At 44.0% G+C, this 12,922-nt stretch overlaps 1 protein-coding gene across 2 annotated transcripts in view; it reads right to left on the bottom strand.

Moving 5' to 3' along the window:
* Nucleotides 1–10,838, bottom strand: part of PDE8A (phosphodiesterase 8A) — a 530,734-nt gene extending 519,896 nt beyond the window's left edge. For both annotated transcript variants that reach the window (XM_075345839.1, XM_075345840.1), the window contains exon 1: nt 10,571–10,838. In XM_075345839.1, the coding sequence (XP_075201954.1) occupies nt 10,571–10,633 (63 nt within the window). In that variant the 5' untranslated portion in view covers nt 10,634–10,838. The remainder of the gene's footprint in view (nt 1–10,570) is intronic.
* Between the last annotated feature and the right edge of the window lie 2,084 nt (nt 10,839–12,922).

Below are 12,922 nucleotides of genomic sequence, written 5' to 3'. Positions count from 1 at the left end.
AATTGGGAAGACATGGGCCAAGTGCCAGAATTGGCGCATCTAATGGATACACCACTTCTGAGGTGGCTGCTATTTTTAGCCTGGGAAGAGCAAAATAACCATGTGCCTGATAATACCAGCCCCCAGTCATCTACTTTACTTTGTCTGGTATTCAAAAATAAGGGGGATCCCACGTTATTTTTTTTTTTAATTTATTGTTCACAGCAGCATCCAGGCATCATCCTCATGCCAAAAAGCTTATTGATTGGCTGTGCTGCCGCCTTCTAACAAACTTTATTAGCAACAACTTTATTACCTCTTCCAACAAGCCTAAAACCTGCAGTAACCCTCAGTTAACTATACCGCTACATGACCATCTCTACCCTCACCAACTGTACCCTCACCCATCCCCTGTAGACTGTGAGCCCTCATGGGCAGGGTCCTCACTCCTCCTGTTTCAGTCTGTGTTTTGTATTGTTTATGAGTATTTTACTTGTTTTTATTATGTATACCCTTTTCACTTGTAAAGCGCCATGGAATTAATGGCGCTATAATCTACATACATAATCACCAGTTTCTGTAACCCTATTCCGGCATGCACCATGGCAATGACATTTGCGCAGGCGCATTTAGAGCTGCACCTGTGCAAGTGACATACACGCAGCTTCCCACACAGACGCAGTAGCAGGCACGCACACACACACACACAATCACACTACAGAACGCATCCACACACTCACCACATTCAGCGATATTGCTTTTTCTTGGTGGCGTAAGGACCTGCGATGCTGTGCACTGTGCTGCACGTTGAGCTTCCAGGACCTGTGGGAAGATCACATGTCCAGAAGCACGTGTTATCACTGGATGTGGTGAGTGTGTGCGTACGCGATTTGTACCGGTATATGCGATTTTGTGAGTGTGTGTTCTGATGTGTGAGTGTACATTCTGATGTGTGAGTGTGCGTTCTGATTTGTCAGTGTGCGTTCTGATGTGTGTTGGGCAATGTTTTTATTCACTGACAGCAAGCAGAGATGGTGGGGAATGTTTCCGCTCACTGACAGCAAGCAGAGATGGAGTGGAATGTTTCCGCTCACTGACAGCACGCAGAGATGGTGGGAATTGTTTCCGCTCACAGCAAGCAGAGATGGTGGTAATTGTTTCCTCTCACAGACACGAAGCAGAGATGGTGAGGAATGTTTCTATTCACTGACAAAAAGCAGAGATGATGGGGAATGTTTCCGCTCACTAACAGCAAGCAGAGATGGTGGGGAATGTTTCTATTCACTGACAGCAAGCAGAGATGGTGGGAATTGTTTCCGCTCACTGACACCAAGCAGAGATGGTGAGGAATGTTTCTATTTACTGACAAAAAGCAGAGATGGTGGGGAATGTTTCCGCTTACTGACAGCAAGCAGAGATGGTGGGGATTGTTTCTGCTCACTGACAGCAAGCATTGATGGTGGCGAATGTTTCTATTCAATGAAAACAAGTAGAGATGTTGGGAAATGTTTCTATTCACTGACAGCAAGTAGAGATGGTCGAAAATGTTTCTATTCACTGACAGCAAGCAGGGATGTTGGGGAATGTTTCTATCTACATACATAATTGCCAGTTTCTGTAACCCTATTCCAGCATGCACCGCGGCACTGTCAGTTGCGCAGGCGCAGTTCGAACTGCCCCTGTGGAAGTGACATACATGTCACCGCAGCTTCCGGGCATGAACTGCGTGTGCGCAAGTAGCGGTGATGTCACCACTCTTCCCACATACACGCAGTAGCAGCCAAATACTGTAGTAGATCACATACACACACACACACATGAGAACGCACACACACAATCACACTACACATCGCATCCACAAACTCACCACATCCAGCGATATTCCTTGCTTCTCGGCGGCGTAAGGACCTGTGACGCTGTGCACTGTGCGTTCGTTCAGCTTCCAGGACCTGCGGGATGATCACATGGCCGGAAACACATGATATCACTGGATGTGGTTAGTGTGTGCGCGCGATTGTACCGGTATGTTTGATTTAGTGAGTGTACGCTCTGATGTGTGAGTGTGCGTTCTGATGTGAGTGTGCGTTCTGATGTGTGAGTGTGCGTTCTGATGTGTGAGTGTGCGTTCTGATTTGTATGTGTGCGTTCTGATGTGAGAGTGTGTGTTCTGATATGTGTTCTGATGTGTGCTTTCTCATGTGTGTGTGTTCTGATGTGTGTGTTCTGATGTGTGAATGTATGTTCTGATGTGTGTGTTCTGATGTGTGTTTTCTGATGTGTGAGAGTATGTTCTGATGTGTGATTCCGCCGGATGCAGGGGATGCAAACTGCACGAAACAATGTACCATCTCCAATTATAGTCACAACAGCTTACAAGAGACCATATAGTGTAAACACACACACACACACACAGACACACACACACACACACACACACACAGCACACATGGGAGACACCACATAGTGGACACAGCTCAAGAAACACAACACCAGATACCAATATACTGCACACAACAACAAAGAAACAGTGCACAGGGGTGAAAGAGGTCAAATGACGCAACACATACAATACACAAATGCAGAGGGATAACATACAACAGATATACTGGAAAGCGCAAACAGTGTGAAATATGTCCGCTGCTCTTGTCAGCACCACTAAGCATACACAGATGTTCATTCCACCGCACTCCCGATGCGATAGCATCGTGCCTATTTCTAGTAATAATAATAATAATATGAACAGCCCCTGAACTCCGAATTCAGACAGAGATTTCCATGAAAAGTCCTCATTCAAGTTTGAGCCCCGAGCATCAGGTGTCCAGTACGGACACCAAACCTTCCAGTTCAGGTTTGCACATCCCTAGTAGAGATGAATATTCATCCACGAATATTGAGGGAATTGAGCTCAGTAATCGACAAACCGCTGTATCTCATCTTCTTAGACTCGCTTGTAACAGGGTTGGTGCCTCAGGATTGGAGGATTGCTGATGTGGTTCCGATATTTAAGAAAGGTAAGAGGGTAGATCCAAGCAACTACCGTCCAGTAAGCCTGACATCAGTAGTATGCAAAGTTTTTGAGGGCATTTTAAGGGATGATATGCAAAAATATATTGCAGAAAATAATATAATAACTGACAGACAGCATGGATTCATGAAAGATAAGTCGTGTCTAACCAACCTGTCGGGGTTCTATGAGGGGGCAAGTGCAAATCTGGATATTGATAATGCAGCTGATGTGATTTATTTGGACTTTGCAAAGGCATTTGATACTGTACCACATACAGTAATAGCCTTATACTAAAGCTCCAGAAGCAAGGACTAGGGGAAACTATATGCAACTGGGTAAGGAATTGGCTAAAAGATAGGAAACAAAGAGTAGTCATAAATGGTACATTCTCTAAATGGGCTATAGTCAGCAGTGGGGTGCCGCAGGGATCTGTGCTAGGACCGATTCTTTCTAATCTCTTTATTAATGACCTTGTGGATGGGATTGATAGTAAAGTGTCAGTCTTTGCTGATGACACCAAACTATGTAGGATATTAAAAACTGACCTTGATAGTACAATATTACAAAAAGATCTGGATAAGATGTTAGAATGGGCAGATACTTGGCAAATGAGATTTAATGTTGATAAATGTAAAGTAATGCACCTAGGACGGAGTAATCCTATTACTGCATATACATTAAATGGAAGTAAACTCGGGACTACAGACCAGGAGAAGGACTTGGGTATTCTCATTACAAATAAGCTGGGCAGCAGCACTCAATGTCAAGCAGCAGCTGCAAAAGCAAACAAGATTCTAGGGTGTATAAAAAGAGAGATTAGATCCCGTGATCCCAATGTATTGTTCCCCCTCCATAAATCACTTGTAAGGCCACATCTAGAATATGGGATCCAGTTTTGGGCTCCACATTTTAAAAAGGACATTCAGAAGTTAAGGTCCAGTCACACTAAGCAACTTACCAGCGATCCCAACAACGATAGGGATCGCTGGTAAGTTGCTAGGAGGTTGCTGGTGAGATGTCACACTGCGACGCTCCAGCGATCCCACCAGCAACCTGACCTGGCAGGGATCGCTGGAGCGTCGCTACACAAGTTGCTGGTGAGCTCACCAGCAACCAGTGACAAGCCCCCAGCGCCGCGTGGAAGATGCTGCGCTTGGTAACTAAGGTAAATATCGGGTAACCAACCCGATATTTACCTTGGTTACCACCGCACGGAGCTACACGTGCAGAGAGCAGGGAGCAGCGCACACTGAGTGCTGGCTCCCTGCTCTCCTAGTTACAGCACACATCGGGTTAATTACCTGATGTGTGCTGCAGCTAAATGTGCACAGAGCAGGGAGCCGCGCACACTGCTTAGCGCTGGCTCCTTGCTCTCCTAGTTACAGCACACATCGGGTTAATTAACCCGATGTGTGCTGCAGCTAAATGTGCACAGAGCAGGGAGCAGCGCACAATGCTTAGCGCTGGCTCCTTGCTCTCCTAGTTACAGCACACATCGGGTTAATTAACCCGATGTGTGCTGCAGCTACATGTGCACAGAGCAGGAGCCGGCACTGACAGTGAGAGCGGAGGAGGCTGGTAACAAAGGTAAATATCGGGTAACCAAGGACAGGGCTTCTTGGTTACCCGATGTTTACATTGGTTACCAGCCTCCGCAGAAGCCGGCTCCTGCTGCCTGCACATTTAGTTGTTGCTGTCTCGCTGTCACACACAGCGATCTGTGCTTCACAGCGGGACAGCAACAACTAAAAAATGGCCCAGGACATTCAGCAACAACCAACGACCTCACAGCAGGGGCCAGGTTGTTGCTGGATGTCACACACAGCAACATCGCTAGCAACGTCACAAAAGTTGTTCGTTAGCAGCGATGTTGCTAGCGATGTTGCTTAGTGTGACGGGGCCTTTAGAGTCAGTTCAAAGGCAGTTAACTAGACTACAAGGAATGGAAGGCCTCACATATGATGACAGGTTGGAAATGTTGGATTTGTTTAGCTTAGAAAAAAGACGTCTCAGAGGAGATCTCATTTATAGGTATAAATACATGTGTGGTCAATATAAAGGACTGCCACATGACTTATTTCTTCCAAAGATAATACTAAAGACCAGGGGCATTCACTGCGAGTGGAAGAAAAGCGATTCCGGCAGCTAAATAGGAAAGGGTTCTTTACAGTTAGAGCAGTCAGACTGTGGAATACACTACCACAAGAGGTAGTGATGGCAGATACTATAACAGCTTTTAAAAAAGGGCTTAATGATTTCCTCAGTACACACAACATTGTTGGTTATAAATGACTTAGGGACAGAATGTAGAACTGGTGGAGGAAGGTTGAACTAGATGGACCTAGGTCTTTTTGTAACCTAAGTAACTATGTAATGAACCCGAGGTTCGGTGTTCGCACCAAACACAGACTTTACAAAAAAACAGTTTGGGTTCGCAGTTTGGGTGCTTTATACATGCTGACCACTCGTACGAGCATCGCTGTGCTCGGGTACACTCGGTGCTCAGTGCAGTGTCAGCCGCTTGCAACATTTGAACGACTCTCACAGGGCTTAATGGCAGCATGATCAGATGTATTGAGCACCCAAAAAAATGGGAAAATCCCATTTACCCTTTCCTGGAAATGCTCTGTTCATAACTGGCTGCATGTTGGCGGAGTCCCGAACTGCCAATTAGTGACTTGCATTGGGGTTCAGGTGAAAACCAAATTTTATCTAAAGTCTGGCTGAATCTGCCGAACCGAACTTCCACGGGTCTGCTCATCTCTAATCTCTAGTAAACATACTGGAAATGTTAATTACCTATTTTGCGTGGTATGACTATTTATTGCAGATATGTAGATATGCAGATATGTAACAAGTTTTAAAAGCACAAATTTTTCCAAATATTTTTGTAAATTTTAAGTTCAAAACATATCAATAAAAAATATGAGTCCCAAAAAAAATTAATTCAGAACCATAAGGATACGTAAGGCATCCCAAACATATTGCAACGTAAAGTGACACATGTTACATTTTTCTCATTTCTTGTTCTGATCATTTTAAAAAGATATAAAAAGTGTAGACACAGAGCTAAGTTTTATGTATGGGCTCTGACATGTTAAACTTTTATATTAAGAAAGTCTGGTGTGTCAAAATTTCTGTTTGGGTAAACTTTAGCCACTAATATCAATTTTTTATTAAAGCAATTTCCCTTTGAGAAAATTTGATCCTGAAGATCCTTGTATGTATAAAGTAGTGAGTGGCATTGTGACAATGTATCTGCAGGTGTCTACTTTCAGAAAATATATAGGCACCAAAACAGGGCTGTGAAACTCCCTTTATAGTGCCCAGTACTGAGATCATTATTTATGAGATTGCCACAGAACATGTATTGTACTTAGACATCTTCTCCATTCTGGTGGGACATTTCATAGCACCACTCTCAGAATTGGTGTGGCTCCCAGGGGTCGGACAACTGTAAAGCCTGCTTTACACGGGACGACCGATTGTGCGATACGATCGTACCCGCCCCCGTCATTTGTGCATCACGGGCAATTGATTGCCCGTGGCGCACAAACTCGTTAACCCCCCGTCACATGTACTTACCTCCCGTGCGACGTCACTGAGGGCGGCGAACATCCACTTCCTGAAGTGGGAGGGACGTTCGGCGTCACAGTGACGTCACGCGGCGGCCGGCCAATAGAAGCGGAGGGGCGGAGATGAGCGGGATGTAAACATCCTGCCCACCTTCTTCCTTCCACATAGCCGGAGGGAGCCGTGGGATGCAGGTAAGCGATGTTCATCGTTCCCATGGTGTCACACGGAGCAACGTGTGATGCCACGGTAACGATGAACAACCAGCGCCATATTTCATAAACGATTTTATGAAACCTAGCGACGAGTACACGACTCACGATTTGTGAGCGATACTGTGTTGCTAGGAGGTGTCACACAGGCCGACTTCGCAAGCGATGCCGGATATGCATCACAAAAACCGTGACCCCGACGATCTATCGCACGATAGATCGTCTCGTGTAAAGCACCCTTAAGGCCATGTTCGCACGTTGCATATTTGTATGCAGTTACGCTGCGATCTGCACCGCAGCGTAACTGCATGTGTCCTGCGTCCCCAGCATATTCTATGAAGATTATGCAGGAGATGTTCGCACGTGGCGTATTAGAGCGCAGCACTTCGGCTGCTGCCCGAAGCACGCGTTTTAAGAAGTGACATGTCACTTCTTTCCTGCGCTCTGCATGCAGCGCCCGCTCTGTCTATGGGAGGGGCTGCAGTCAGAGCGCATGGAATCGGCTTTTTTTTTTTCATTACGGACTCTTTCTGCAGCGATTTGAAGCGCACGTGTGCTGTTCAAATCGCTGCAGAAATTTCTGCAGGGCAGAACGCTACGTGCGCACATAGCCTAACCACCTATTTGGTGGATAGATGATAACTTACAATGTTAGTAAAAACCCTTTAAGGTGCATGTGAAAACACACAGAAAAATACGGCAGGGGGAGCTTGGTAGCTAATGGAAGGGTTTTAGGGCTTTAGGTAAATGATGAGCTGAAAGTCCTATTTTTGCCATCAAATAAAAATAGCCGACATCGTTTTCGGAATGTAGAATACCATATTGATATTTAGTACTTTTACAATTATAATAGGTTTTTTGTATTATTCTATATACAAATAAGTATATCTATTTGTATGGATCTGAAAATATCCCTATTAAACAGTGACGTGTCATAGGAGCTCACAGAGGTGATTGGAATAGCCTTGCAATAACTAAAACTAGTTCCTGCCTACCTTTTTGGATAACCTAATTAGTTACGATGTAAGCCTATTGTCTTACAGCATTTTAGTGTAAGTGCTATAACTTGTATTAGGCCTCAAGCAATTAAAGTGTTATGCCTATGATCCAAAATAGGAAAACAACTTTATCAGGTGGAAATCAAGCAAGTTTGCAATTTACTTGCTCTTACTATCTTCCTTCGCTCTCCTCCTATCCCTGCTTTTCTGTTTTTTTTTATTTATAGCTTGATTCCTAGGTGACCGACCACCCCTTCTAGACTTCAGCATAGTCTTTCCAACTTCTTTTCCATCTACCTTGTAAGTAGAGATGTGAAGCTGACCTTTATCGCTATATAATGTACTCTTATCTCTGATTCTGGCCAGCTCCAGTGCTACTGTGCTCCTCTGATGCCGCCTCATATAGCAACATCAGAGAAGAAATAGATTGGGCCAACAACACAAAGATGCCACAAGTTCGAACTGTCAATCAATTAAGAGCAAGCAGCAATCTGAAGGCTGGGGACTCTGAACAGTGACGATGGGATACCCCCAGTAATCAAACGTGACACCATTTATACCTGGACCTAAATATGAGACTTTTATGTTTAACATTACATTTGAAATTTTGACATAAGAGAGTCCCCTCCAGTATATCAGACATGGGCAATATGGAATAACAACAGGTATCTGAGGTTACACAAGTCAGAAATAACCTTTTTGGAAACCATGCCGTGAGGCCCTTTCCTGATCATGTAGTGAGGCCCTTTCCTGATGATGTAGTGAGCCCCGTACCTGATCATGTAGTGAGGCCCTTTCCTGATGATGTAGTGAGCCCCGTACCTGATCATGTAGTGAGGCCCTTTCCTGATGATGTAGTGAGCCCCGTACCTGATCATGTAGTGAGCCTCTTTCCTATCCTGCCATGATGACGTGAGCCCCTTTCTTGATCATATGGTGAGGTCCTTTCCTATCATGTAGTGAGCCCCTTTCCTGATCATGTAGTGAGGCTATTTCCTATCTTGCCGTGATGCCGTGAAACCTTTCTTGATCATATGGTGAACCCTTTCCTATCATGTAGTGAGGCCCTTTCCTGGCCATGTAGTGAGGTCCTTTCCTATCATGTAGTGAGGTCCTTTCCTATCATGTAGTGAGGCCCTTTCCTGATCATGTAGTGAGACGCTTTACTATCATGTTGTAAGCCCCTTTCCTGATCATATGGTGAGGCCCTTTCCTGATCATGTAGTGAGGCCCTTTCCTGATCACGTAGTGAGGCCCTTTCCTGATCATGTTGTGAGGCCCTTTCCTGGCCATGTTGTGAGGCCCTTTCCTGATCACGTAGTGAGGCCCTTTCCTGATCATATGGTGCGGCCCTTTCCTGATCAGCATTAGTACAATCATATTGTATAATACTGGTATTTTATAGGTCACTCTGTTGTGACTATGTTAATATTTGGACAGTTACACAATAACACTTATGTGATCCCTTTTCTTTCCAGGAGATAATCACACTATTAATCTTAAGATGCTGAGAACCTGTTGCTCCATTTCTACATACACCACTGCTATGATTGCACACTGTACCTCTCCATCTCAGTAGCATGCCATCATCTTTCACGATAAAATTCAGCATTGTCACATTTGTTTGCGTTGGTAATTACAGTGTTACGTAGCACAGCTTTGGTCTCTAGGTGGACTTCATTTTGGAAGCCAGCATGGTCTGCCATTCCACATTGCTTCTGGGTAACCCATACTTATCCCTTTTTTTCTGCCCTTTAAGTGCACACATGTGACCTCCCAAATTACAGCTTTAAGATCACTGTTGACTTCCAAAGGTTTCCAAGCACTTACCACACTGTGCTGGCAGATCCAGTTGTCAGAATCTTAACTGCGGAGATCTGAGCATTAAAAATAAATCCTTTCATTCCATAAGGCTGCCTTGCTATTATTACCATGCTGCTTCCAATCCACTCAGGCAGCACACCATGCACTGCCTACAAAACAATCGCCCACCTACACTATCTCCTGGTGGTGAATATATAGGCCGTGGCTATGCATTATACCATCCTTGTTGATTGATCTGCAGCATCAGTGTTATATGAGGTCTAATGCATAGTCCCTGGGTGGCACAGTGCTCAGAGATTAGTACTATCGCAGCCTGGGGTTATAGGATTCCATCTGACATACACAACTGCTTCTTGTTTTATGCATGTTCTAATTATGTGTATGGTATTTTCCTCCGGGTACTATGAAACTAATATATCCATTGGTTTCCTAAGAAATTGGCCATAGTGAGGGTATCGGAGATCGTTATATCAGATTTGAGCCTTTTTGCAGTCAGAGAGGTATTGATTACATAACGCTGTGGAATATAATGGCACAATATACTTATTTTGTAAACAAACAATACAGTAGCAGATATTTGGATAGGCTCAAAACTAGCGGATAGGAACGAAAAAATGGAACTCCTAAAAAAACGAGTGCTAGGAGTCTCTATTTTGTGGTCTGCTTCTTTACCATTCGGGAAAAATAATCCATGCTTTATCAGATGGCACTCGCTCCAATGTTATACTATGCGGCAGTGCCCACCGCCATGACCACTACCATGAGAAAAAACGATTGTCAGCGTATATCGGACGGTGTGCTTTTGCTCCTGGCAAAAATGGTTGAACTTGCGACGGAGCCAAGTGTGAATTAAGCCATTGTTTTATTAGCAGAATTAAATTACTGGAACCAGATGGCATAAACAGATCACACATTAGGGTATCATCTAACAATGCAAACCCAAATGAAAGCGATAGGAGGGAGACATTGAGCCTTACCTGATGCTTTGGACCATTGAGCAATCTGCTGCCTCCTAAACTTTTCACCTTCTTCCACTCCATGGTGTTCTTGTTGTGCTTGCAGCTAATAATACTGCAGGGATTATTCCTCTGGCATTTAGTCACAGTTGTGTAGGCTCATTTCTAGAGAAGCATTGGCGCTGGCATCCCTCGCTACATTCTACATGACATATTAGCAACCTGCTGCCACCAAGAACCAGTGCCCAGAGAAATCCTGTGGGCACCAGGCAGTGAGGATATTCCACATCAGCAGTCTCCAGTACACAGAGCAGCAGAAGAAAAAATCAAGACTGTGAGGGAGAAAAAAAAACTTGACAGACCAGTGTTAATTCAATTTTGAAGCCACTCCTTCTTCTCTCATAGCTTGTCTAGATCATAAAACCAGAGGCAAGGTCACCAAGCAACCAGATCTCACGTCACTGTGGCCATAAAGTCAGCAGCTCCTAGGCAGACCTACCTGCAGTGTGAACAGGCTGCGCTTATCTCTGTGTATATGGATGAGGGCTGTCTAGTGTTTACAAGTCACTTTATGGAGGAGTGCCTCACTTGTTGGACTGTGAACCTGGACTCCAGGCTGTGAAATACATCCAGTACACTATCGATACTGGTGATAGACATTGACCCTGCGCTCTATATAAAATGATTTATACCTCGAACTCCTAGATAATATGAATATTTCCAGCTTAACGGAGAAAACACCAGCAGCTCATGTTAAAGACAACTGGCGTGGTGCAGGATCTGTCCTCGTCTTCTTCCAGTTGCCTCAGAAAAAAATCCCAAAACATCCCCGATTATAAATTGGAAAAATAATCCCCCATATTTCTGGAGGGTGGGCATGTTGGCCAGGCATCAGCAATGTAACTTTTACACACTTTGGTTACATACAAGGTGAAGATCCAGTGCCTGAACATGTTTAGCCGCTGCCCAAGAAGCTAATAAAGTGATGACCATCAATGTATGAGCACTGGTGGGTGTCCAACCTCTGTGACTGATACTAATAATGGGAATAAGGCCTCTTTCACACATCAGTTTTTTAGCATCAGTCATAATCCATTTTATGACGGATACGATGGATCCATAGCAGATTGTGTAAAAACTGAAGCGACAGATCCTTGTAAAAAACGGATCCATCTTATTTTTTTTTCTGTAGACCAAAGGTTAGTTGCTATGAAGAGAGAGAGAGAAAGAGAGAGATGAATTTACCCCCATCTGGGTATGAAAAAACTGATTAGTCGCCTGATTCCGTCATTTAACGGATGACGACGTATCCTGCTCCCATAGGCTTCCATTCTAACAAACGTGGGATGGCGAAGGATCCGTCGCTGTCCTTTTTTTCTACCCACACAAAAAATGTTACTATGGACGTTGTCTCCGTCATACATTTCCACGGAACCGTCATATGACGTATGAAACGTGTGGCCATCCGTCGCAATACATCGCTAATACAAGTCAATTAGAAAAAAACGGATCCAGCACTGGATCGTTTTTTTTCGCATTTCGACAGATTGGGACAGATGGCAAAAAACTGATGTGTGAAAGGGGCCTAAGGGGCACATGCGGCTAACTTTTCTCTGCCCTTTCTTAAAGGGGTGGTCAAAATGACAAATAAATTTTAATCTGTCACTATTTATTTTGTGCTGTAGTCTAAACTAATTTCTAATATGTTTGCGTTTAAAATTCATGCCACACCCCTGGTATCCTTACAGTGCGCACTGACAGTGTGCTCTGCTCTGTTGTCATCTCCTTACTACTTTTGTGAGCCAGTAACACAGAGTGCGCTGTCATTGTGCACCTTGTAAAATGACAACACGAATGTCATGGGTGTGTCACAGGTGATGGACAAAATAGAATTGACGGTACTTCCTAATCTCATAGTCTGAACTGATGCAAACTGAACATAGTATACATTATCCAAAATAGCAGCTGCACTCAAGTAAGGAGAAGGAGAAAAAACAAAGATGTATATGGTGAACTTTGGAATGTAAATATGCATTACTGCAAAGAAAACATGAAAAAAATGTTTTGGGAAAAATTGAGTTATTTTGCAATTAAAATTGGCCCAATGTACTTGATCCCAGTTACCACACCAAGGTATAAGTCTCAACTGGATCCTAATCTAAATTTCTGCCTCTTTTCGTCTCATTCCTGACCTCTTTATAAGGGCTAGAGAAGAACCTGCAAAAGAAAAATGGAAGCACCTGATGTCACTGGGAGGAGCGCACAGAAAAAGGATATGACTCCATAATACAAAATAGAAGAATTGACGGCACTTCCTAATCTCATAGTCTGAACTGGTGCAAACTGAACATAGTATACATTATCAAAAATAGC

The sequence above is a fragment of the Anomaloglossus baeobatrachus genome, chromosome 4, assembly GCF_048569485.1.
Source record: "Anomaloglossus baeobatrachus isolate aAnoBae1 chromosome 4, aAnoBae1.hap1, whole genome shotgun sequence".
NCBI classification, from domain to species: domain Eukaryota; kingdom Metazoa; phylum Chordata; class Amphibia; order Anura; family Aromobatidae; genus Anomaloglossus; species Anomaloglossus baeobatrachus.
Note: the sequence above shows the minus strand (reverse complement) of the source record. Positions and strands in the feature narration are given on the sequence as shown.